Source organism: Carcharodon carcharias, chromosome 19, assembly GCF_017639515.1.
Source record: "Carcharodon carcharias isolate sCarCar2 chromosome 19, sCarCar2.pri, whole genome shotgun sequence".
Classification (NCBI taxonomy): domain Eukaryota; kingdom Metazoa; phylum Chordata; class Chondrichthyes; order Lamniformes; family Lamnidae; genus Carcharodon; species Carcharodon carcharias.
In genome coordinates this window covers 73,547,138-73,575,134 of record NC_054485.1, presented here as the reverse complement: position 1 = coordinate 73,575,134, position 27,997 = coordinate 73,547,138, and the positions used below count along the sequence as shown (strand labels likewise).

At 44.5% G+C, this 27,997-nt stretch overlaps 2 protein-coding genes and 1 long non-coding RNA gene across 3 annotated transcripts in view; 1 reads left to right on the top strand and 2 right to left on the bottom strand.

Moving 5' to 3' along the window:
- LOC121291937 (zinc finger protein 91-like) overlaps positions 1–27,997 on the bottom strand; it is a 299,051-nt gene that overhangs the window by 252,130 nt on the left and 18,924 nt on the right. The gene's annotated exons all lie outside the window — the stretch shown is intronic.
- LOC121291936 (gastrula zinc finger protein XlCGF71.1-like) lies at positions 1,027–14,001 on the bottom strand. Its single transcript, XM_041213620.1, has 3 exons — positions 13,983–14,001; positions 12,446–12,488; positions 1,027–4,956 (listed from the first exon to the last, which is right to left on the bottom strand). Exon 3 carries the CDS (start codon positions 4,511–4,513, stop codon positions 3,824–3,826), a length of 690 nt encoding a protein of 229 aa, XP_041069554.1. The 5' UTR covers positions 4,514–4,956; positions 12,446–12,488; positions 13,983–14,001; the 3' UTR covers positions 1,027–3,823.
- LOC121291938 lies at positions 12,826–27,342 on the top strand. The gene is made up of 3 exons (XR_005946121.1): positions 12,826–13,043; positions 14,014–14,167; positions 27,200–27,342. It is a non-coding gene; the product is annotated as an uncharacterized LOC121291938 (long non-coding RNA).

Genomic DNA, 27,997 nt, shown 5'->3' with positions numbered 1-27,997 from the left:
ATCCCCACTTTTTATCCAATTCTGATCTTTCTTCCCCACCACCATCCCCTCCTCCCACCCCAGCCCCACAAGGGTCATCTGTCACTTGTTCATGTTGTTCTTTCCAGAGTACTTACCCTTGTCCTGCTATTATCACATTCTGCTTTCTTACCTTAATGCCACTATCAGCACCTCCTTTAGCCCTTACCACTGTTATTAACACAGCCCTTGTCCTTTTGTTCGTGACATCTTTGTCAATCTCTCATTTGCCTCCAACTATCACTGGCCTTCTATCCAGTTTCACCTGCTCCACATCCCCTTAAACAGTATAAATTTCAGCACATTTTTTACTTCTATTTAGCTCTGAAGAAGAGTAATACAGACTTGAAACGTTAACTCTTATTTTTCTCTCCACAAGATGCTGTAAGGCCTGCTGAGTTTTTCCCACATTTTCTGTTTCAGATTTCTAGCAGTATTTTGCTTTTCTCATGAGTTTCCTGAAGCTTGGGAAACTGACCAGTGAAACTGAGGTGACTTTGAGTAGCAGATCAGGTGGAGATTTAAACTTGTCATTGTCCCATCCGAATAAAACCTCACTTATCACAGCTGCTATCTCAGTTCCCCCAGTAAATGTTTGACAGAGATTTCTAGTGTGGGAATAACATTCTTCATCCTCGGAGGCTTTCAAACTGACAACAGTGATGACACTTCAAAGAGCACTTCATTGGTTGTAAAGTACTGTCAGATGCCTCAAGTTTCTAAAAGTTGATATAAAACAATTCTTTCTTTCTTACGGCAACAATATGCTTCCTGTGAGCTGGAAATGATAAACCCATTGATGGAGAAAGTGTACCAGTCCATAGTGACATTAACCAATATATTGTGTACTCGACTCTTACTGTAGGCTCCTGCATGTTTCAGTGAATAGGAACACACGATGCTGACAAATCAGGTAGTTTGGGTTAAGCTAAAAAGTGAGTTTGAGAGTTATAAATCAATATTGAACATTGATAAAACAGCAGCACACCATGCGCATAAATCTGATGGTTTAAGTGGAACTTATAAAACATGAATTTATTTGGAGATATAAATCTATACAGAAGATTGCTAAAACAGCAGCCAAACATCAACACAATATTCAGCTTACACCAAACTCTGAATCAGCCAAAATAACGAAGCATTTGAATATGATGCAAGATCTTTCCCAGAAATGATTCTTGGAAGAGTGTAAGGTGAACATATCACACTGTTATTCCATCGAGGTATGATGGGCTGAGGGAACTCAGGTCTGTAGAGAATCATCCCACTCGCTCACAATTCTCAGGACAGGAGTCCTCCCAGACAGGAGAGTACAAACATTACCCATGGTATTAGTCAAACACTCATCACCTGAAGAGGATCTGTCTATAATTCACATCACCAACTAAAGCAGGGTCAGATTCTACCCCATACCCACTCCTGAGAGCTGGCTCACTTTACTAACACACACACGCTCACATCAGGGGAAACTCTCTCAGAATACTAGAGTTTCTTTAAAATCCCTGTGCCTTATTCTGGCTCTCAATTCGGATGGTCAGAAAGACATTGAACTTTAGGCACAGGATGGAGCTCATTTCCATCATACAAACAAATGCAGAATTGAAGAGATCGAGAGAGGTTTGCAAATCTGTTGTGGACTGGACTACATTGCAGTCATCTGCAAACTGTAGATCATGTGTATCTATGGTAGTCAGTTTAGTTTTGGCAGGGAGGCGACTGAAGTAAATGAGTTTCCCACCTTGATGGTATTTAATACTGACACCAGAGGGCAGTTGATCTTTGATGAAGTGATTCGACACTGTCAGGTAGAATGTAAATAGAATGGGGGCTATCACACATCCTTGCTTGACACCAGACTGGATTTTGAAGACTTCTGTTTCAGATCTCCCACTCAAGGCAGTTCCAGTCATATCATCATGAAGCAATTGCAGGATTGTGATGAAGTTTCTTGGACATCCAAATCATTGGAGTAAAATCCACAGAGCCTTGCAATTTACTGAGTTAAATTCCTTGATCATGTCGCAACATATAAACAAGAGTTCCTCGTGTTGTTCTCAACATTTTTCTCGCAACAAAGACCATGTTGGAGGTTCCTCTGGAAAGTCTAAAGCCAAGTCAAATTTCTAAGTGATGTCTGTATCACCCGATCCACGTCGGGGACTGATGCCTGCTGGACAGATCATCGACTTGTTTGATCGGTGATGAACATCCATCCAGCACCAAGACATCACAAGGCCCAAAAGTCCAACAAGAAGTTCAATGTCTCAGCCCTAAAACTGCCCAATGGAAAAGAGGAATTTAGTGACCAATCTGGAACATTTTCACACATCAATTTTAGTTCTCATACAGTGGGATCAAATGAAGTCAGTTATACTAAATTCCTATGCGCAGACCACTGGGTTCAAGCATCTTCATCACCAGGACTGGCTTGACAAACATGACAAATATGTAACCTCCTAGAACAAAAACAATCAGCCTTCATTGTCTGGCAGAACACCCAAGGTCACAACTCAAGAAGGCAGCATTTCAACAGCTCAAGTCTGACACCCTCAGAAAAATCCAGAAGATAAAGGACATGTGGTGGGAAGAGAAAGCCCAAGAGGTCCAATAATATGCTGATGATCATGACACGCAAATCTTTTTAGAAGTCACCAGGGCCAATTTGACAAGGTCAAATGGACAAAGTCCCCTTCGTTCACAGGAGAGTGTTTCTGTTCTTAAGGTTGACAATGCCATCTGTTAAAGCTGGAAAGAACACTTTGAACAACTCCTTAACTATAAATCCACATTGGCAGCTGACACCCTCCAGTCTATCCCCCTGTGCCTGTGATAGAGTCCATGGGTGAATCACCATTGATGGGAGAGCTGCAACAAACAATCAAACAGACGAAAAACAACAAAGCTGTGGCCCCGATTCCAGCTGAGGCCTTCAAAGCTGGTGGATTTCTGCTCACATCAAGACTCCATGAACTCATCCTATATTTGAGAGGAATATGAACTCTCCTCATCCTGACTTCAGGAATGTGAAAATTGTAACTATCTTCAAGAAGGGAGATATAGCACGCTGTGGAAACTATTGAGATATTTCCCTCTTGTCCATATCAGGGAAAATCCTGACACACATTCTCCTGAATCACCTACTTCCTGTAGCTGAGGAAATCCTCCCAAAGGTGATGACACCTGTGCATAAACAGGAACTTCTATACATATTGATATCTGCTTTTGATGATGTCTGGCAATCCGGTTAACTTGGCCTTTTTGAAATTTATAGACTGATGATGGGGGAGGCTTGAGACAGACACTGCTGAGACAGATAGTGCTTTGGAACTACAGCTCCCTTGTGTGAGTACTGGAAAGTAAACAGCACAAACAACTCTCAATGTAACAGAAGCAGGTGACCCGACTCCAAATCCGTGTGGAAATCTTGGTGTATGGTGAGAGGGAGAGTAGGTGAAACAATCCTGACACACACACACTGGAAGGGTTTGTCTCCCGCGTGGGTTCACTGATGTTCCAAGAGGTCCAACAACCACGTGAAGACCTTATTGCAGAACTCGCACCAATAGGGTTTCTCCCGTGTGAACGTATTGATGGACCAGGTGATACACTGTGTGAAAGCCTTGTCACATACCTCACATCTGAATGGTTTCTCATCAGTCTGGGTCTGCTGTTGATTCAGGAGATTGGAGGAGTGGGTGAAAGCCTTGTCACAAACATCGCACAAGAAGAGTTTCTCCCCTGTGTGAAACCTCTTGTGTCCCAGGAAGTCAAAGACATCACAAAAACTTTGTCATAAATCTGACGTTTAAAGGGTTACTCCCATGTGGATCCTCTGATGCAGCAGGAGATCTGATGATTCCACGAACGATTTGTCACACACCTCGCATGTGAACAGCTTTTCAACTGTATGACTGCGGTGGTGCCTACGGAGGTTTGATGAATCCGAGAATGATTTGTCGCACAGCTCGCACATGAATGGCTTCTCCCCTGTGTGAATACACTGGTGTGCACGGAGGGTTGACGACCGGGTGAATGATTTGTCACACACCTCACAGTTGAAGGGTTTCTCCCCAGTGTGAATCCTCCGGTGCGACACAAGTTCGGAAGAGTAAGTGAAAGCGGTCTCACAAACCTCACACCTGAATGGTTTCTCACCTGTGTGAATCCTCTGGTGCATCAGCAGGCTCGAAGATGTCACAAAAGCTTTATTACAAAACTCGCACCTGAATGGTTTCTCCCCTGTGTGAATCCGTTGGTGCGCGTGGAGGTTTGATGAGTCTGAGAATGATTTGTTGCATACCTCGCATGTGAATGGTTTTTCCCCAGTGTGAATGCGCCAGTGATTCATCAGGCCCCATGATTCTGCAAAGCCCTTGTTACAAATCTCACACTTGAAAGGCTTCTCCCCAGTGTGAATGCGTCGGTGTTTCACAAGCGTCGATGACTTTGTGAAGGCTCGATCACACGCCTCGCACTTGAATGTTTTCTCTTCCATGTCGCTGCCTTTTGTGTTCGGAGATCTTATGAGCCTGTGGAGTCCTCCTCATACACCTCACACTTGAACAGCCTCTCACGTGTAGGAATGAGTCAATGGTTCTTGAGGCTTGATGAATGATTGAAGCTCTCACCACACTTGGAACTCACTCACACTCCTTTCCAGTCTCACCCTGACTCATCGCTCACAGCCCAGCCTTCAGAAAGATTGGTTCTGATGGAAGGTTCTGCACCACTGACCAGTTTCAGATCTGATGATATGTCAAAGCTCCCCTGACCCGACCGATTTCCAGATGATGGTTTCACTGTCCAACCTTCTCTGTGTTGAGCAATGCTGTGAAGGGACTGGATGTCTTCCCACAGTTGTGCAGTTGTTCCTTGGATGATGATGGCCAGGATCTATCTGTGGTGTCTATCCTCTCTGTATTCTCTGGTGCAATCCTTCTGTAAAACAGGAAAAGGAAACATAATTTCCTCCAACTCCCTCTCCTCGTCTGCTGAAGGAGCTGACTCCTCAGTTAGAGACTGTTCCACAGTGAGTGTCAATCTGCTATACCCCTGTGTGGGGATCAGATGCAAGTCCATTCTTTTTCCTCACTTGACTGTCACACACCCTCTGTTTCCAGCAAGGACACTGGATAGTGACCAGGAGCAGACAATGTGGCTACTTTCTTCCCTCCACCCAGTCCCAGGTGTTGCAAGGAAGACAGTCAAGTGGAGTGTAAAACTGGCTATCAATTCACTATCAGCTCATGTCGTGCTGTAGCAGACCATTTTTACTCTTACAATGTGTGTTCAATATAAAGAAGACTTAGGAGAAATGTTAATTCAATGAACATTTGGAAATCTCTCCCCTCATTTTCCAGAATTATTTGTATAAAACACGCTGGGCACTAAGTGCAAGAAAACCTTGCATCAGGTTGAAGCGGCTTACTCTGGGAAAAGGGATACACTGCACTCACTCAGGCATGCCACAGTCAACACTGTCCAATTTGAACCAAGTGAACGCAGTACAGAGGACTACATGCAGGTTTAAAACCAAGAATAGCTGGTAGTAAACAGAATTAAACAGCCCCAGTGAAGCTGGCTTTCCCTAAGTCCAAAAAGCACACAAAAGATAAACCTACAAGCCAAAATCCAGTCTAGGTTTTGCCTACTCTCTTGTCCATAGGTGAAACAGGGAAGTATAACCTATTAAACTATTAATTCCTGCCTTTATTTCTATTTCCAGCATCCGTAGTATTTTACGTTTATTTACTTACTGCCACTTTACTAAATCATATTCTTTGCTTCATGTTTCGACTTGGCGCCAATTTTATGGTCTTGCTTTCGGCTTATTCATCAGCCCCAGTTCCTGACACTGCAATCTTCAATCACACTGGATATTCAGTCCTGAACATTAGTGTGGATATTATGGGATACAATCTGTATAAACTCTGCTCCTTCACTCACTGGATATTCAGTCCTGAATATTAGTTTGGATATTATGGGATACAATCTGTATAAACTCTGCTCCTTCACTCCCTGGATATTCAATCCTGAACATCAGTGTGGATATTATGGGATACAATCTGTATAAATTCTGCTCCTTCACTCACTGCATGTTCAGCCCTGAACATTAGTGTGGATATTATGGGATACAATCTGTATAAACTCTGCTCCTTCACTCACTGGATATTCAATCCTGAACATTAGTGTGGATATTATGGGATACAATCTCTATAAATTCTGCTCCTTCACTCACTGGATATTCAGTCCTGAACATTACGGCGGGGGCTTCAGTTTGAAAAGGGCGCAGTCAGGGAACAAAGAAAACAGCAACTGTGACATCACAGGAAACTAGTAAGTTGATTGGCCGTTAAGTGCTCAATCTAAGGCACAGTGTGTGAGAAACCAGCTTAGGACAGGTGAGTTAAGGTAGATCTATTAATGAAAAGAACTAAAACTTTAAAATGATAAACCAAAATTTGAAAACTTTAAAATTAAAATCAAACAAGATAAAAAATGCAATAAAAATAAAGTAATTTAAAGAAACATCTAAAACACATAACTTGTAGTTAAGAAGCGTATAACCTTTAGTTGTCAGTGTTACTTGTATTCAATAAACACAGTAAATTGTAGAATACATAGGAAGAAAGTAATTAAAGTAAATCAACTAAATAACATAAGGTAGGATGGCGGGGCAGGTGTTATATTACAGCTGTGAGATGTGGGAGCTTTTGGACGCCAAGGTGATCCATGGCAGACATGTCTGCAGGAAGTATAAGCAGCCAGAGGAATTCCAGATCAGGATTATTGATCTGGAAGCTGAAATGCAGACACTGCGCAACACAAGGGAGGGGGCAAAATACCTGAACACTTTGTTCCAGAAGACAGTCTTAGAAGAGGGTCATCTGTTTTGGTCAGCAATGAGGGACAGGAGCACATGACTGTCAGTGAGGCAAATAATGAGACCAAGCAGACAGTAGTGGAGGGACCTCAGGCTTTGCAATTGTCAAACAGGTTTGAGGTGCTCACAACCTGTGTGGATGGAAGCGGTGTCTGCAAAGTGGATGAGTTGGCTGGCCATGGCACTGTGGTACAGGAAGCCGCTCAAGCGGGGGGAGCAAAAAGGAATGTAGTGGTCGTACGGGATGGTAAAGTGAGGGGGATTTACACTGTTCTCTGCAGCAAAGAGTGAAAATTGGCTATGTTGCCTGCCCAGTGCAAGGGTTCAGGACATCTGCTCAGGACTGGAAAGGAACTTGCAGTGGGAGGGGGAGGATCAGTTGTCATAGTCAATGTAAGTACCAATATCATCGGTAGAATGAGGAAAGAGGTTCTGCAAAGTCAGTATGAGGAGCTAGGCACCAAATTAAGAAGCAGAACCTCAAAGGTAATAATCTCTGGATTATTACCTGTGCCATGTGCAAATTAGCATAGGGCAAATAAGATTAGAGAGACAAATGCGTGGCTCAAAGACTGGTGTGGGAGAAGTGGGTTCCAGTTTGTCGGCAACGGCACCAGTACTGGGGAAAGTGGGGGCTGTACCGTTGGGACAGTTTACACCCGAACCGTGCTGGGACGAGTGTCCTCGCAAATCACATAACTAGGGAAGTAGAGAGGGCTTTAAATTAAACAAGAGGGGTGAAGGATCAAGTTTGGGTAGAAGTAGCAATTCAAGGTGTAGAGTCAAGACAGGAGAGCAAAATAGTAATTTGAGAAATGAGGGTCAGAGAATGGCAGGAAGGGACAGAGCGAAAAAAACCTATGAATATATCAACAGTCAAGACTAGATGTTACAAAGGTAACAAAAAGACAAAACTGAAGGCTCTCTATCTGAATGCATGTAGCATTCATAACAAAGTAAATGAATTGATGGCCCACGTTGAAGTAAATAAATATGATCTGATAGCAATTACAGAGACGTGGCTGCAGGACGACAATGATTAGGTACATAATATTGAAGGGTACATGACATTCAAGAAGAATAGGATGCTAGGTAAAAGTGGAAGGATAGCACTGTTAATCAAAGAAGGCATTGGTGCAATAGTTAGAGATGGCCTTGGTTCAGGAGATCAGGATGCAGAACCGGTTTAGGTGGAGATAAGGAATAGGAGGGGAAGAAGTCATTAGTCAGCGTGGTCTATAGGCCACTGTAGCCACAGTGTAGGACAAAGTATTCAAGATAAAATATTGTGTGCTTGTGATAAAGGGATGGCAATAATCATGGATGATTTTAATCTACACATAAACTGGAAAAATCAGATTGGAAGTATTAGCCTGGAAAAGGAATTCTTCGAATGTTTTTGAGATAGTTTCTTAGAGCAGCATGTCGTGGAACCAACTAGAGAGCAGGTTATATTAGATTTGGTATTGTGTAACGTGACAGGATTAAGTAATGACCTCAGAGTAAAGACACCCCTAGGTATCATCGACGGCAATATGTTTGAATTTTACATCCAGTTTGAAAGGGAGAAAAGTGGGTCTAAGACTAATACCTTAAACTTAAATAAGGGCAATTATGTGGGGACGAAAGCTGAGCTAGCTGAAGTGAACTGGGAAACTAGGCTAGAGGATAGATCAATAGAGAAGCAGCGGCAGACATTTAAGGGGATATTTCAGAGTATTCAGAATAAGTACATTCCTACTATAAAGAAAAATTCTAAGGGGAGGACCCACCATCCGTGGTTAACTGGAGATGTTAAAGAAAGTATACAACTCCGCAAAAATGAGAGGCAGGACAGATGATTGGACAGAATATAAAGAATGGCAGAGAATGACTAAAAGGTTAATCAGAAGAAAGAAATGTATGAGAGGAAGCTAGCTAGAAATGTAAAAATGGATAGCAAGAGTTTCTACAGGTACTTAAAAAGGAAAACAGTAAGTAAAGTGAGTGTTGGTCCTCTAGATAGTGACAGGGGGGAGTTAATAGTAAATAGTAAGGAAATGGCGGAAGAATGAACAAATATTTTGCTCTGTGTCCACCACAGAGGATACAAATAATATTTAGTAATAGCTGTAAATCAGGTAAATGAGAGAAAGAAACTTGGTGAAATTGAAATCACTAGAGAAACGGTACAGAGCAAATCGATGGATCTTCAGGCTGGCAATTCTCCGGGTCCCAGTGGACTACATCCTAGGGTCTTAAAAGAGGTGGCTAATGAGGTAGTTGGTGTTAATTTTCCAAAATTTGCTAATTCTCGAAAGGTTCCATCAGATTGGAAAATAGCAAATATAATCTATTCAAGAAGGGAGGGAAGCTGAAAACAGGAAGCTATAGGCCAGTCAGCTTGATATCTGTCGTGGGGAAGTTATTAGAATTGATCATTAAGGAGGTTATAACTGGGCACTTAGAAGAGCTCAAGGCAATCGGAAAGAGTCAGCATAGTTTTGTGAAAGGAAAATCATGTCTAACCAATTTATTGGAGTTTTTTGAAGGAGTAACATGCACACTGGATAAAAGGGAGCCTGTAGACATACTGTACTTGGATTTGCAGAAGGCATTTGATAAGATGCAACATCAAAGATTATTACAGAAAATAAAAGTGCATGGTGTAGTGGGTAACGTATTAGCAAGGGTAGAAGATTGGCTGGCTGGCAGAAAGCAGAGATCATGCATAAATGGGTCTTTTTCTGATTGGCAAGATGTGATGAGTGGAGTACCACAGGGGTCTGGACTGGGGCCCCAACTTTTACGATTTACATCAAGGTTTTAGATGAGGGGAGTGAAGACATGGTAGCTAAATTTGCAGATGACACAAAGATAGGTAGGAAAGTATGTTGTGAAGAGGACATGAGGAAGTTGCAGATGGATATAGATAGGTTGAGTGAGTGAGCAAAGATCTGGCAAATGGAGTTTCATGTGGGAAAATGTGAAGTTGTTCACTTTGGCAGGAAGAACAAAAAAGCAGAGTATTACTTAAATGGAGAATGGCTGTATAATTCTCAGGTGTAGAGGGATCTAGATGTTCTAGTACATGAGTCACTCTTTAGTATGTTAGTATACAGGTACAGCAAATAATTAAGAAGGCTAATGGAATGCTGTCCTTTATTACCAGAGGGATTCAATATAAAAATAAGGATGTTATGCTTCAGTTATACAGGGCATTGGTGAGACTGCACCTTGAATACTGTGTGCAATTCTGGTCTCCTTATTTAAGGAAGGGTGTAAATGCATTGGAGGCGGTTCAAAGCAGGTTTACGAGATCGATACCTGGAATGAGTGGGTAGTCTTGTGAGGAAAGGTTGGACAGACTGGGCTTCTTTCCACTGGAGTTTAGAAGAGTGAGGGGTGATTTGATTGAAGTATACAAGATCCTGAATGACCTTGACAAAGTGGATGTCGAAAGGATGTTGCCCCTTGTGGTTGAGTCCAGAACTATGGGTCACCCTTTTAGAACAGTGATGAGGAGATTGTTTTTCTCTCAGCAGATTGTGCGACTTTGGAACGCTCTGTCTCAGAGGTGGAGGTGGGGTCATTGAATATTTTTAAGGCAGAGGTAGATAGATTCTTATATAAAAACCAAAAACTGTGGATGCTGGAAATCCAAAACAAAAACAGAATTACCTGGAAAAACTTAGCAGGTCTGGCAGCATCGGTGGAGAAGAAAAAAGTTGATATTTCGAGTCCTCATGACCCTTCAACAGAACTGAGTAATATTAGGAGAGGGGTGAAATATAAGCTGGTTTAAGGTGGGGGGGAAGGGCGGGGGGGGGGGGGGGTTGGTGGTGTGGTTGTAGGGACAAGCAAGCAGTGATAGGAGCAGATAATCAAAAGACGTCACAGACAAAAGAACAAAGAGGTGTTGAAGGTGGTGATATTATCTAAATGAATGTGCTTATTAAGAATGGATGGCAGGACACACAAGGTACAGCTCTAGTGGGGGTGGGGTGGAAAGACTAACAGGGCATAAAAGGTATAGATTTAAAAATAATGGAAATAGGTGGGAAAAGAAAAATCTATATAAATGATTAGAAAAAACAAAAGGATGGGGGAAGAAACGGAAAGGGGGTGGGGATGGAGTTCAAGATCTAAAGTTGTTGAATTCAATATTCAGTCTGGAAGGCTGTAAAGTGCCTAGTCGGAAGATGAGGTGCTGTTCCTCCAGCTGGCGTTGGGCTTCACTGGAACAATGCAGCAAGCTAAGGACAGATATGTGGGCAAGAGAGCAGGGTGGAGTGTTAAAATGGCAAGTGACAGGGAGGTTTGGGTCTTTCTTGTGGACAGACCGCAGGTGTTCTGCAAAGCGGTCCCCAGTTTGCGTTTGGTCTCTCCAATGCAGAGGAGACCGCATTGGGAGCAATGAATGCAGTAGACTAAGTTGGGGGAAATGCTCCAAAGGCCCAAACACTCCTTTCAAGTGAAGCAGCCTTTCACTTGCATTTCCCTAACCTAGTCTACTGCATTCATTGCTCCCAATGCAGTCTGCTCTACATTGGAGAGACTAAACGCAAACTGGGCGACCGGTTTGCAGATCACCTGTGGTCTGTCCGCAAGAAAGACCCAAACCTCCCTGTCGCTTGCCATTTTAACACTCCACCCTGCTCTCTTGCCCACATGTCTGTCCTTGGCTTGCTGCATTGTTCCAGTGAAGCCCAACGCAAACTGGAGGAACAGCACCTCATCTTCCAACTAGGAAATTTACAGCCTTCCGGACCGAATATTGAATTCAACAACTTTAGATCTTGAACTCCCTCCTCTATTCTCACCCCCTTTCCGTTTCTTCCCCCTTTCTTTTGTTTTTTCCAATCATTTATATAGATTTTTCTTTTCCCACCCATTTCCATTATTTTTAAATCTATACCTTTTATGCCCTGTTAGTCTTTCCACCCCACCCCCACTAGAGCTGTACCTTGAGTGTCCTGCCATCCATTCTTAATTAGCACATTCATTTAGATAATATCACCACCTTCAGCACCTCTTTGTTCTTTTGTCTGTGACATCTTTTGATTATCTGCTCCTATCACTGCTTGCTTGTCCTAACAACCACCCCCTCCCCCACTTCTCTCCCCTCTCCCTCCCCCCACCTTAAACCAGATTATATTTCACCCCTCTCCTAATATTACTCAGTTCTGTTGAAGAGTCATGAGGAGTCGAACCGTCAACATTTTTCTTCTCCGCCGATGCTGCCAGACCTGCTGAGTTTTTCCAGGTAATTCTGTTTTTGTTGTAGATAGATTCTTGTTAGGTAAGGGAATCAAAGGTTATGGGGGTTAGATGGGAACGTGGAAATCAAAAGACAAGATCAGCCATGATCTTATTGAATGGCGCAGCAAGTTCGAGGGGCTGAACAGTCCACACCTGTTCCTATTTCTTATGTTCTTATTCGTGTGGATATTATGGGATACAACCTGTATAAACCCTGCTCATTCAATCACTGGATATTAATTCCTGAACATTAGTGTGGATATTATGTGATGTAATTATTATAAATTCTGTTCCTTCACTCACCATCTCCTCCTTTGGTTTTCAGTCCCTCCAGGAAGTGAACCAGCTGTGGAAGAGGAAGAGAAAAGACAGAATGTCTCTCACAGCCAATCGGAAACAGGTTCCAGCGAAGTCCGCCCACAATTAATATGTCAATCACTCGGTTCAGCCAATCCAACGATGGATTAAAAACAAAATAACTGCGGATGCTGGAAATCCAAAACAAAAACAGAATTCCAGACCTGCTGAGTTTTTCCAGGTAATTCTGTTTTTGTTTTCCAACGATGGGTCATCCGGTTCCGCTCAGGCCCTGTGGAGACAGGCTCTCACCCAGTCGGATCATTACCCTGCGCAGTGAGGATGGACAGAATTGGATGAGGTTCGACGCAGCCCGCGATGCCTGATGGGAGTTGTAGTTCTGACGCGCGCAGCAGCGGTTCACACCCAGCGTTCAGGTGTTCGAATCTGAGAAAGCGCGACCCCGAGCGGCTGTCACGTGGGCGGGGCTGCAATTGCAGGTGCGCCCCTGTAAACCCAGCGGCGGGGACCAGGATCTCAGCCGTTTAACCCCATTGACCTCTTCCCCACCTCCGCTTGGGACTACATTGGTTTTCTGTGACTGGTGAGAGACTATTTTCTCCAGACTGTGGAGTAAAAGTATAAAAGTTTGACTCTCCCAGTTTTGACTCCATCTCCCTTACTGGTGCTGAAGGGCCTGTCCTCCATTTAGACCCTGCCCCAGTTAAGATTGTAGATCTAAGGTGCTCCGCTCCATGGCCCGGTCCTCAAATCATTTCTCTCCCTCTTGAAGCTGTCTGCTTGCCATTCCTTTACTACTAGATTTCTGTTTTGTCTGGTGGTGAGGGGCATTTCTTTCTGACTCGAGGTAAAATGGGACAGATTGTAAGAGACCCTTTGTGAATCTAACATCAGGTCATCAAATGGTTTTACACAGGAGCAGCGCGTGGATGAGAAATGGGGGGATGGGTTCCCCAGCTCATGTTTGTGGGTGTTTCCCCCAAACACTCCTTTGCCCCCATCACAGAGTCATTCCCCAAGTCACTCCTGCAGTCACAGCGCGACAACCCATGTCTTGTGCCCATCAGGCAGTTGGAGCAGGTTTCCTTGAGGGATTTGAAGACAGGAACATCCAGCTTCCAATACACAGACAGAACTGACCATTCACAGTCCACAGGATAATAACCAGCTCCCAACACACACACACAGAACTCAGTAATAGGAAATCAATAAGAATCCTCAGACACTCTGCACCTCCCAGATTATTACACCTCACCTTCTCATATTCAGTAATGACCCATCAACAAAACTCAGCCTAAATCAGAAGGGAAATGCTCCCAATAAACACACACAATATCCAACACACAGCTCCAGTCAAACAGTTCAGCACAAAGCACCCAGTAAACAGCTCTCTCAGCTGGATCTTCTCACACAGCATAAGGGGCATTTCCACATGTGATTCCTCACAGGATAGTCAGACTGCCTGAACATTAGTGTGGATATTATGGGATGTAATTAATATAAATTCTGCTCCTTCACTAACCGTCTCCTCACTTGGTTTTCAATCCCTACAGGAAGTGAACAGTTGTGGAAGAGGAGAGAATGGGCAGAGTGGGTGGGCTCTCTGATTGACGTCTCTCACAACCAATCCAAATATTTCTGGAGCAACTTTCCTGAAGCTTGGGAAACTGACCAGTGAAATGGAGGCGACTTTGAGCAACAGATCAGGTGGGGATTTAAACTTGTCATTGTCCCATCTGAATAAAACCTCACTTATTGCAGCTGCTGTCTCAGTTTCCCTGGTAAATGTTTGACAAAGATTTCTCGTGTGGGAATAGCCTTGTTCATCCTCGGAGGCTTTCAAACTGACAACATCGGTGTGGGATGTGTAGCCTCGGATGTGTTTGACAACAAATCAGAAGAGAAAGACCCATAGCATGCAAGGCAGCAACGACGTGCAGTGGTGGGATCAGCAGGAGAGAGATGTGCACTGGAGGGTAGGGAGGCGCAGAGGAGACAGCAACAGTCTTGCGCAAGTGCGCAACTTGTGTTTGGGGAGTGAGTCAGAGACTGACTCTGACTGTCGGTGTGACTTGGAAAAAAATTCCTCCCTCCTCACCAGACCTCTCAATTTGCCTCTCGCCCATCGCGTGATGCCACCCCCACTTTGTCTGACCCCTCACTCTGCTGCTCACCCCTTACCCCTCGTTTGACCCCATGTCCCTTTCCAGGCTTTGGGAGGCGACAACATGTTAAAGGACTGTGGAGCAGAATGGGAGGTTGGAGAAGGCATGGTAGTTTGCAACGACAGAGGGAGCAATGGCCTTTTTTGAGGAGAGGGGCGATAACAGCAGATTTAAAAGAGAGAGAACCGTGAACAATATTGGCGAACATGGGAACCAGGAGGGGAAATTCGATGATCAGCAGTTTAGTGAGAATAGGGTTGAGGGAACAGGAGGTGGGTCTCACGGACAAGATGAGCTCAGAGAGAGCATGAGGGGAGATAGGAAAGAAACTAGAGAAAGATGTGAGTTTAGGACTAGGGCAGGGGGAGCATTAATGAAAGTTTGTCCAGGCGGGTTAGTGGAAGGGAGGGAAATGGCAGAGGCAGCTGATGGGATTGTTTAAACTTATTTCCCTGAGCAGAGAGGTCCATAACCGGGCAGCAGAGATTTAAAGTAATTGATGGAAAGATTAGAGGGAAGTTGAAGAGTAATTTTTTCACCCGGAGGGTGATGAGGGCCTGGGACTCACGGTCTGAAAGGGTGACAGAGGCAGAAACCCTCATCACATTTAAAAAACTCTGGGATATGAACCTGAAGGAATAACTTCTCATTTTTAAAATGGGGATGGAGTAACTTCTCCATGTTGACACTGTCCCATCAAACACTCACAGAGAAGGTACAGCAAGGGTTAGCTACAGAGTCAAGCTCCATCTAAACTGTCCCTGGATGTCCACTGGCAGTGGATGGTTAACCAATTGTGCACTTTAACCTTTCAAGTCTGTGTCTCTTGGACTTAAGGTAGTGGATATGAAGTCTGTACCCGACGAAAGGGCCAGTTTGAGACGGGAATGGTTTTATTGGGGACTTGGGCATCTCAGGTGGAAGTGAGGGTGGGGGATGACTAAATCAGTAGTTGCAGAAATGTTGTGGTGAATGGAGGCCCAAAGGCCTAGACAGTTGGGATTTGGAGAGTGCAGTTGTTAGTGAATTGGGGATAGTTTTTTACCAGGGACGGATACAGAAGGAGGTAGACCTGGAATGTGGAAGGAGGATGTGGGTGCTGAGTAACACATGGAAGTGATCAGCGATTGCCTTCTCTGTGATCGATACAATAAGAGTCGTGAGACCGGGTGAGACAGCGAGGTCAAGGAGTTGGCCGGGAATCTGAGTTAGGGAAACCCCAACTTCGAGTCAGGGCCAGCAAGGAAACTTTTGGAAAGACAATTGCTTCTCACAGACAATCTTCACTTTGCCAGCATTAATTACTGACACACAAAAAAGCAAATCTCGATCCTGTCAGCTCATTGCTGGAATGTTTGGAATTGATCCAATCTGGTTGTGGATGAAAAGAACGGGCCGGCCCATAAAAAGACATCAAATTTGGCAGCGATTACATCGAGACAAAGGGTCAAAGTTACAATCACCAATCCCATCTTGTCCAGCCCCAGTGACCTAATGGATAAGGCACTGGCTTCCTAAGCCAGGGATTGTGGGTTCCAGTCCATCTGGGGCGGAGTAAACTTTGGTCCCGAAACAAATGTCAAAACTCTTTCTCTAAACAGTGTCACATTCTGTGACAATCTGGGTACTTTCTGTTTAACTTCTCATCTGGCCCCTTCCCACTCTATCACTGGCTTTGCACTGACACAAACCAATGCAATGTTTCTCCCAAGCTGTGCACCATCCCAACGCTCAGGGAACAATGTCACCTCCACTTTCCACGCAAATACTGTCCCTTTAACTCCTGTCTTCAATTTACACACCTCAAACATAGTCAGTACTTTGAAATGTCCACTGATAATATGTAAAGTTAGATTGAGAGATGGATGTCAGGAAGGGTATTAAGAAATATGGGACTAAATGGGGTGGATGGGGTTAATATGCAAATCAGCCACAATCAAATTGAATGGTGGAACAGACTTGAGGGGCTGAATACCAACTTCCTGATCTGATGTTCTTAGGTTTATCAGGGGATGAGGATCAAAAGATGGGGAAATGGATTGAGATGCAGATCATCCATCATGGAATTAAATTGGACCAGGATCAAGGGGCTGAATGGCCTCCTCCTGTTGCTGTAAATATGTACAACAACGTAACATCATTGGTAGGAATCAAACAATCCCATCCCTGTCATCACCCATGCACCCTGTTCTCTGGGTTGGAATGGAGTGGAAACCTGTTATTGTATTTGAGCACAATGAGTCATTGTCACTGAAATCAAGCTCTGTTTAATCAAAGTGGATGGGTCAAACCATGCAATCACAGGACAAGGCTCACCCTCACATTTCCCAATGAGATCAGACATCACAATAGTTTATAAACGGGGTCATTGTGAGGCAGGAGACTGCACAACCAGTTTGAGTGAAGGAAAGGGAACTGCACTGACTGTGACAGCGGAAATATCACTCGCTAGCTGACACTTGGGAGTTTGTTGCTGTAGAAGGTTTGTTTCGACCTGTCATTTAAGCTTCAGAAGTCGAGGTCAGTCGATGAGACTGAGGTGAGAAATGTCTTCACTGAAAGGGTTGCGAATCTTTGGAATTCTCTCTCCCAGAGAGCTGTGGATGTTCAGTCATTGAATATATTTAAGACTGAAATTGATGGATTTCTCGATGCTGAGGGAATAAGGATTATGGGGATAGTGTGGGAAGGTAGGATTGAGGTAGATTAGCCTTGATTATACTGAATGGTGCAGCAGGCACTAGGGGCCAAATGGCCTACTCCTGCTCCTATTTCTTAGGTTCATCATGTTCTCTGGATTGTTATCGCTGTTATTGTATTCTTGTGCAGCAAGTCATTGTAACCAATATGACCAATTTTATAAAACAATTTGCGGAGATCATTAACATGCTGGACAGGGCCTATGGAGGTTTGTCTATATGGACTTCTAGAAGGTATTTGATCATGTTCTGCACAGGAGATTGTTCACCAAGATGAATGTGCATGAATTGGAGAGAACATTGTGACATGGATTGACAATATGTTTGGGAGATAGGAGACAGAGAGTAGGGATTAAGGGAATGTTATCCGATTGTCAGGATGTGCCCAGTGGTGTTCCCAAGGGATCTGTACTGGAGACTCAGCTTTTCATTATATTGATCAATGACTTTGATGGAGGAATAATGTAGTTATTAGTTAAGGGTGGTACATTGTGATCTGATTGGCTTCATGATCAATGCAGTGTGTAAACATCTACAGTCTAATTTCTTTATTCATTTTACATCGTGTTTGTGTTTCAGTAAATGATGGGTGCGGTTTGTACAGGAAGCCCAAAATCTGCGGGATTATTCGTGTGGCTCAGACAGTAAATTTAATCCCTGATGTCAATATGCAATCAACTTCATTGATTATCTGGTCATTATCACACTGCTGTTTGTGGGAGCTTGCTGTGCACACATTGGCTGCCACGTTTCTTACATTACAACAGTGACTACACTTCAAAAAAGCTCTTCATTGGCTGTAAAGTGCTTATGGACACTCTGAGATTCTATAAGTTGATATATAAATGCTGGTTTCTTTCTTTGGGAAATATTATGTTTCCTGTGAACTGGAAATTATAAACCCATTGATGGAGAAAGTATACCAGCCCACAGTGACATTCACCAATATATTGTGTACAGGACTCTTAATGTAGGCTCCTGAGTGTTTCAGTGAATAGGAACACACCATGCTGACAAATCAGATAGTTTGAGTGAGGCTAAAAAGTAAATTTATTGTGAGTTACAAACCTATACAGAAGATTGATTAAACAGCGGACAAGGAAGAACACAATATTCAGCTTACAACAAACTTTGAATCAACCAAAATAACAAAGCATTTGAGAATGACTCAAGATCTTTTCCAGAGCATGATATGAATCTTGGAAGAGTGTAACGTGAACATATCACAACGTTATTACATCGAGGTATGATGAGCTGAGGGAACTCGAGTCTGTAGAGACTAACCTCCTACTCCCTCACCATACTCAGGATAGTAGTCTTCCCAAACAGGAGAGTACAAACATTACCCATGGTATAAGTCAGACATCTGTCACCTGAAGAGGATTTGTCTGTAATTCATATCACTAACTGAAGGGTACAATCCTACCCCATATCCACTCCTGAGAGCTGGCTCACTTTACTAACACACACACACATACAGATCAGGGGAAACTCTCTCAGAATATTACAGACAGATGTTTCTTTAAAATCCTGTGCTTTAGTCTGATCCCCAATTCCGATCGTCAGAAATGACACCGAACTTTAGTGACACAGGATGGAGCTTGTTTTCATCATACAAACACATGCAGAATTGAAGAGATTGAGAGTGGTTTGCAGAGTGGGCAACAACACCTCAGTGATCTCCAAACTGTAGATCATGTGTATGTATGGTGGTCAGTTCAGTTTTGGCACAGGTGACTGAGGTAAATGAGTTTCCCATCTAGATGGTATTTAATACTGACACCAGAGGGCAATTGATCTTTGATGAGGTGAATAGCCAATGTCAGGTAGATTGTAAATAGAATGGGGGCTATCACACAGCCTTGCTTGACACCAGTCTGGATTTTGAAGACTTCAGTTTCAGATCTCCTACTCAAGACAGCTGCAATCATATCATCATGAAGCAATTGCAAGATTGTGATGAAGTTTCTTGGACTTCCAAATCATTGGAGCACAATCCACAGAGCCTCACGATTTACTGAGTTAAATGCTTTGGTCACGATGATAAATGTAATGAAGAGTTCCTGGTGTTGTTCTCGACATTTTTTTTGGGTTTGTCTGGAAACAAAGACCATGTTGGAGGTTCCTCTGGAAGATCTAAAGCCATGTCAAAGTTTTAAGTGATGACTGTATTACTCGATCCATGTGGGAGACTGATGCCTGCTGGACAGATCATCAACTTGTTCAATCGGTGATGAACATCCACCCAGCACCAAGACATCACAAGGCTCAAAAGTCCAAGAGGAAGAAGATCAATGTCTCAGCCCTAAAACTGCTCGACTGAAGAGAGGAATTCCAGATGCAGCTCACGACCAATTAGGAAAATCTTCACACATCCAACTCAATTCCTGAACAGTAAGATCAAAATAAAGTCAGCTGTACTAAACTCCTGTGTCCAGACCATTGGGTTCGAGCATCATCATCACCAGGACTGGCTCGACGAACATGACGCTCAAATAAGTGATCTCCTGGAACAAAAGCGATCAGCCTTCATTGCCTGGCAGAACAACCCAAGGTCACAACTCAAGAACGCAGCATTTCGACAGCTCAAGGCTGATGCCCAAAGACAAATCCGGAATAAAGAATATGTGGGATGGGAAAGCCTGAGAGTTAGAACAATATTGTGACCATCATGACATGCAAATCTGGACCATCTATATACTGAGGTCAAATGGACAAAATCTCCTTCATTCACAGGATGGTGTTTCTCTTCTTAAGGATGACGATATCATCTGTTAACTCTGGAAAGAATATTTTGAACAACTCAACCATGAATCCACAGTGACAGCTGATACCCTCCAGTCTATTCCCCCAGTGCCTGTGGTAGAATCCATGGCTGAGTCACCATCGATGGGAAAGCTGCAACAAACAATCAAGCAGATGAAAAACAACAAAGCCTGTGAACCCAATGGTATTCCAGCTGAGGTCTTCAAAGCTGGTGGACTTCTGTTCACATCAAGACTCCATTCATTCATCCTCTGAATTTGGAGGAAGATAGTTCCACCCAACTTCAGCAATGTGACAATTGTAACTATCTTCAAGAAGGGAGATAAATCATGCTGTGGAAACTATTGAGATATTTCCTTCTTGTCCAGAGCAGGGAAAGTCCTGACACACATTCTCTTGAATTGCCTACTTCCTGTGGCTGAGGAAACCCTCCCAGAGACACAGTGACATCCCCTCCTCATATTTCCTTCTTTGTCTCAGTGTTGATTTTTATCTGATTATGTCAATCTGATTATCCCAAACAACTTGGGATGTTTTACTATATTAAAGGTGCTATATGAATGCAAGTTGTTGAAAGGTTGATGCCCTCTTTCCCATCTCACATTCCCTTCAATCCTCAAGGTACTGACCTGGAGTACAGACTGTGGACATTGATTGGCCTCTAGTGCTCTGTTTGAGTGCCATTCAGCATGTGTAGACCCAGACAGTGAATGTTGTGAGACAATGGAGACTGTCACAGCCAAGACACATCCTGCCCTCCCCCTCACTTCCCAGCTGGGGTCACTGATGAGGAATGGGATTCCTGGCTGATTCTCCCCTTCCATAGACCAGAGATGCTGAGACTAATTGAATTCCCTCCATTACTACCCCAGGAATGGCTCCTCCCCCGGGTGCTTGTGCTGGTAGTTTAGAGGCTGAAGCCTTTCTTACCACTGATTATCTGATTGCCTTCTTGGTCAGAGTGAGAGTCAGCGGGTGACTTGTACCTGGCGTTGCACTGAAAGGATGCTGAGTTTATTATGTATAGAAGCTCCTGTATGATGTCTTCTTTTGGTAATATTTGGCAATCTGGTCAAAGGTTAACTTGGCTTTCTTGAAACGATTGGAGTGATGGTGAGAGAGGTTTGAGACGGACACTATTGAGACAGACAGTGCTTTGGAATGACAGCTCCCCTGTGTGAGCACAACGGGGTAAACAACACAGACAACTCTCTGTAATGAAAGTAGGTGACCTGGCTCCAAGCCCATGTGGAAACATTGGTATTCGGCGAGAGGAGTAGGTGAAACAATCCTGTCACACATCAGACTGGAAGGGTTTGTCTCCAGTTTTTGTTCACTGATATTGCAGGAGGTTTGACAACTGTGTGAAGACTTTATTACAGAACTCACACCAATAGGGTTTCTCTGCTGAGTGCTTTGATGAACCAGGAGATATACTGACTGGAAGAAAGCCTTGACACACACCTTACACCTCTATGGTTTCTCACCAGAATGGATCCACTGGTGGTTTATGAGTTAGATTTGGTTTAAACTTTGTCACAAACACCACATTTGAAGAGCTTTTCTGCTGTATGAATCCTCTGGTGTCCCAGGAGGGGCGAAGATTCATCACAAACCTCACACTTTAAGGATTACTCCCCTCTGTGGAGCCTGTGATGGAGCAGGAGGTATGATGAACTTAAGAAGGATTTGTTGTGCACATCACACCAATGCCTTGGTTTTCCTGCAGGTTTGATGACTGTGTGAAGGTTTAGTCACACACCTCACACCGGAATAGTTTCTCCCCTCTGGTGTCTCAGGAGGCTCATAAACGTCACAAAAGCTTTATCACAAACATCACTCTTAAAGGATTTCTCTCACATGTGAATTATTTGATGGTGCAGTCAGCTTCTTATATGTGTGAAGGCTTTGTCTCACAGCTCACACGTGACCGGTTCCTCCCCTGTGTGAATGTGTTGATGTGCGCAGAGGTTCGCTAACAGCGAGAATGATTTGTCGCACACTTTGCACGTGAATGATTTCTTCCCTCGTACGTGAATATTTCTCCTGTGTGAATGCATTCATGTGTGCACATCAAATAATTCACCTGTTGGTGTATCAGGAGATCAGAGAAGTGGGTGAGAGCTTTCTCACAAACCTAACACCTGAATGGCTTCTCACCTGTGTGAATCCGCTGGTGTTTCCGGAGTTTTGCTGACTGTGAGAATGATTTGTCACACACCTCGCATGTGAATGGCTTCTCCCCTGTGTGAATGCGTCGGTGTACGAGGAGAGTCGATGAGTCCGAGAATGATTTGTTGCACACTTTACAGGTGTATGGTTCCTCCCCGGTGTGAATGTATTGGTGTTCGAGGAGGGTTGTTGGCCGCGAGAATGATTTGTTGCACAACCCGCACGTGAATGGTTTTTCCCTTGTGTGAATGCGTTGGTGGTCAATTAGTGTCGATGACCGTGAGAACGATTTGCCGCACACCTCACATGTGAATGACTTCTCCCCTGTGTGAATGCGTTCGTGTGTGCGCATGTGAGAGGAATTTGAAAATGATTTGTCGCACACTTCACACGTGAATGGCTTCTCCCCTGTGTGAAAGCGTTGGTGTACACGGAGAGCCGATGACTGTGAGAATGATTTGTTGCACACCTCGCACGTGAATGGTTTCTCCCCTGTGTGAATGCGTTGGTGCTTGCGGAGGTTCCATGATTTCGACAAGGATTTGTCACACACCTCGCACGTGAATGGCTTCTCCCCAGTGTGAATGCATCGGTGATAAACGAGTGTCGAAGAGTTTGCAAAGGCTTGGCCACACACTTGAACGGCTTCTCCCCAGTGTGAACATGTCGGTGATTCACGAGCACTGATTTCTGTGTGAAAGCCCAGTCGCAAACCTCACATTTGAACGGTTTCTCAGCCATGTGGCGGCCCTTGTGTTACAGGTGGTAAACAAATGTACTTTGCATGTTAGGATATTGCAAGAGCCTGTGGAGCCCTCCTCACACTTCAACAGCCCTTCACCTGTAGGAATGAGTCAGTGGTTCATGAGGCTCGATGAATGAGTGAAGCTCTCACCACACTTGGAGCCCACTCACACTTCTTCCCAGCCTCACCCTGACCGATCACCCACAGCCGAACCTTCGGAAAGGTTGGTTCTGATGGAAGGCTCCACACCACTGACCAGTTTCAGATCTGATGATATGTCAAAGCTCCCCTGACCCAAACGATTTCCAGATGATGGTTTCATTGCCCAGCCTTCTCTGTGTTGAGCAATGCTGTGAAGGGACTGGATGTCTTCCCACAGTAATGCAGTTGTCCCTTGGGTAATGGTCAGGATCTATCTGCGGTGTCTATCCTCTCTGTATTCTCTGGTGTAGTACGGTGCAATCCTTCTGTAAAACAGTAAAAGGAAACATGATTTCCTCAAATTCCCTCTCCTCCTTTGCTGAAGGGGCTGACTCCTCAGTTAGAGACTGTTCCACAGTGAGTGTCAGTCTGCTATTCCCCTGTGTGGGGGATCAGATGAAAGTCCTTTCTTTTTCCTCACTTGACTGTCACTTGACTCTGTTTCCAGCAGGGACACTGGATAGTGATCAAGAGCAGACAACGTGGCTACTTTCTTTCCTACGCCCAGACCCCATCTTCCCAGGCACCGTGAGGGCAATGGGAAAGAGTGTACAACGGGCTATCAATTCACTATGAGCTTGAGTCATGCTGGTGAAGACCAGTTTATCCTTAGAGTATGTTTAATATAAAAACACTGAGGAGAAATGGTAATTCAAGAAGATTTTGAAATTTGTCCCCTTGTTTTCCAAAATTATTTGAAGAAAACACACAGGGCAGGAAGTGCTAGAAGCTAAGGAAAATATTGCTTCAGTGTAGCTGATTGAAGGGCTCTGGTTTATCCTGGGAAATTAGATACACTTTACTCACTCAAACTGCATATCCCAAATTCAGCTGTCAGCCACAGCACTGGGCAAAACTATCAAATCCAAACCCAGGCTTTTGGGAAAGGCCGAGGTAAAATCTTTATTGCATTTAAAGAAATTTCAAAAACAGAGAGATCCCGTTCTCTCTCCCCTTTTCCAGTCTCTTCCCACCTACATCTGCAGTTACTCTGATGCCCTACGCCATATCAATTTCCAGTTCCCTGGCCCTAACCACCTCCTCTTCATCATGAATGTCCTACCCCTATGCACCTCCATACCCTACCGGGATGGTCTGAGGGCTCTCCGCTTCTCCCCTGAACAGAGGCCCAGACAATCCCCATCTGCCATCACTCTCCCCCATCTGGCTGAACTAGTCTCTCATCGATCAATTTCTCCTTAAACTTGTCTCAATTCCTCCAAATATGGATACCCACATGGGCCCCAGTTATGCTTGTCTCTTTTTGGGGAATGTGGAACATTCCTTGTTCCAGTCCTACTCAGGCCCCCTCCCTTAACTCTTTTCTCGGTACATCGATGACTTTCGGTGCTGCTTCATGTTCTCATCTGGACCTGGAAAATTTTTTTAATCAATTTTGCTTCCAATTTCCACCCCTTTATCAACTTCACATGGTCCAGCTCCGACACTTCCATTCCCTTCCTTGACCTCTCTGTCTCAATTTCTGGTGATAGACTGTCCATCAATATTCATTACAAACCCAGACTCCCACAGCTACCTCAACTACAGCTCCTCATACCCTGCTTCCTGTAAGGACTCCATCCCACTCTTTCAGTTCCTTTGCCTCCATCGCATCTGTTCTGATGAGACCACTTTCCAAAACGGTGCTTCTGACAAGTCTTCCTTCTTCCTTAACCAAGGTTTCCCACCCACTGTGTTTGACAGGGCACTCAACTGTGTCGACCCATCTCCCGCACCTTTGCCCTCACCCTTTCCCTTCCTCCCCGAACCATGATACGTACCCCCTTGTCCTCACTTTTTACCCCACCAGCCTCCACATTCAAAAGATCATTCTCCGCCATTTCTGCCAACTCTAGCATGATGCAACCAGCAAACACATCTTCCCTTCAACCCCCCCCTCCCCACCCTTCAGCATTCCGTAGGGACCATTCCCTCTGGGACACCCTGGTCCACTCCTCCATCACCCCTACCGCTTCATCCCGTTCCTACAGCACCTTCCTATGCAATCACAGAAGGTGCAACACCTGCCCCTTTACCTCCTCCTTCCTCACCATCCAAGGGCCCAAACCCTCCTTGGGGCTTCACTTGCACTTCCTTCAATTTGGTTTGCTGCGTTTGCTGTAGTGAAGCCCAATGCCAACTGGACGAATAGCACCTCATCTTCTGATTAGGTACTTTACAGCCTTCCGACCTAACACTGAGTTAAAAAACTTCAGACCATGAATTCTCTCTTCTATCTTCACCTCTTATTTATCCCCTTTTTTCAAAATTAATTTTTATTTTTTATCCCCCTTTTTATCCCATTTTGATCCTTTTTTCCTCACCACCTTCACAAAGGCCATCAATTACTTGTTCATGTCGTTCTTTTCAGCTATTCTGCTATTATCACATTCTGCTTTCTTACCTTTGCCACTATCAGCACCCTTTTTTTTTAGCCCTTACCACTACCATTAACACTCCCTTTGTCTTTGTCAATCTCTCCTTTGTCTCCACCTATCACGGGCCTTCTATCCAGCTTCACCTGCTCCACCCCACTTTCTACTTCTCTGTTGCTCTAAAGGAGGGTCATACTGACTCGAAACGTCAACACTGTTTCTCGCTCCACAGATGCTGTCAGACCTGCTGAGTTTTGCCAGCATTTTCTGTGTTTGCTTCAATAAATGTGTCTCCAAATGTGGCAGCCGAATTCCTCTGGAGATTACAGGGATTGGGAGGGGCAAGGCCATGGAGAGATTTGAAAACAAGGATGTGAACTTTAAAATCGAGATGTTGCTTGACCAGGATCAGAGCACAGGGGTGATTGGTGAATGGGTCTTGGTGCCAGTTCGGACAAGGGCAGCAGAGTTTTGGAGGGGTTCAAGTTTACAGTGCAAGATGTGAGCAGCCAGGAAAGCATTGGAATAGTTGATTTTAGAGCCCACAAAGGTATGGATGAGGGTTTCAGCAGGAGATGAGCTGAGGCAGGGTGTCACTGGTCTCTCCTGTCACTGGTCTCTCCTGTGAGTGGAGCTTGTACCTCTTCCAATGCACAGTGTCCCTATTCCTGACAAACATAGGAAAATGACAGTGAGAGCCAGGGATGGTAACCAAGAACCTTCATAGAGTCACACAGAATCATAGAATAGTACGGCACAAAAGGAATGTGGCGGTGCTGCACTGTCAAAGGTGCCGTCTTTCAGATGAGATCTCAAACGAAACCCCTTCTGCTCTCTCTAAGATAGGTGTAAAAGATCCCATGGCACTATTTTGAAGAAGAACAGAGGATTTATCCCTGATGTCCTGACCAACATTAATCCCTCAATCAAAACCACTAAAAACAGATTAGCTGGTCATTAGCACATTGCTGTTTGTGGGAGCTTGCTGTGCACACATTGGCTGCCACGTTTACTACAACACAACAGTGACCACACTTCAAAAGTACTTCAATGGATGGAAAGCACTTTGGGACATCTGGTGGTCATGAAAGGCTCTATATAAATGCAGGTCTTATTTTTCTTTTCTGAGGTTAGACAGATAGGGCGGTGGGAGATCTTGGAGGGATTTGGAAAGACAGAAAACATCCAGATCCCAACACACAGAGAGAATTGACCATAGTCCATCGGATAATAACCAGCTCCCAACACACACACACACAACTCAACAATAGGAAATCAGTAAGAATCCTCAGACACTCTGCACCTCCCAGATAATTACACCTCACCTTCCCATATTCAGTAATGACCCATCAACAAAACTCAGCCTGTAAATCAGAAGGGAAATGCTCCCAATAAACACACACAATATCCAACACACAGCTCCAGTCAAACAGTTCAGCACAAAGCACCCAGTAAACAGCTCTCTCAGCTGGATCTTCTCACACAGCATAAGGGGCATTTCCACACCTGATTCCCCACAGGATAGTCAGACTGCCTGAACATTAGTGTGGATATTATGTGATATAATTATTCTAAATTCTGCTCCTTCACTCACCATCTCCTCACTTGATTTTCAGTCCCTACAGGAAGTGAACCAGTTGTGGAAGAGGAAGAGGAGAGAATGGGCAGAGTGGGTGAGCTCTGATTGTCGTCTCTCAATTTCTCTGCTCCTCTCACCCATTCTAACCTGTCTCTCTCCGAACTTACTGCACTCCATTCTCTCAGGTCCAACATTGTCATCAAACCCGCTGACAAGGGTGGTGCTGTTGTTGTCTGGCGCACTGACCTCTACCTCGCGGAGGCTGAGCGTCAACTTGCAGACACTTCCTCCTACCTCTCCTTGGACCATGACCCCACCACTGGACATCAAGCCATTGTTTCCAGGAATCTCACTGACCTCATCTCCTCTGGGGATCTCCCTCCCACAGCTTCCAACCTGATAGTCGCCCAACCTCGGACGGCCCGCTTCTATCTCCTACCCAAAATCCACAAACAGAACTGCCCCGGTAGACCGATCGTCTCAGCTTGCTCCTGCCCCACAGAACTCATTTCTCGTTATCTTGACTCCCTTCTCTCTCCCCTTGTCCAGTCCCTACCCACCTACATCCGTGATTCCTTTGACACCTTACGTCACATCAACAATTTCCAGTTCCCTGGCCCCAACCGCTTCCTCTTCACCATGGACGTCCAATCCCTCTACACCTCCATCCCCCACCAGGATGGTCTGAGGGGCCTTAGCTTCTTCCTCGAACAAAGGCCCAAACAATCCCCATCCACCACTACTCTTCTCTGTCTGGCTGAACTTGTTCTCACGCTGAACAATTTCTCCTTCAACTCCTCTCACTTCCTCCAAATAAAAGGTGTGGCTATGGGTA

Coding starts and splice junctions, on each gene's coding strand:
- LOC121291936 (XM_041213620.1), bottom strand. CDS start 4,513: ATGGAAGAGAAAACATTCAAGTGCGAGGCGTGTGATCGAGCCTTCACA.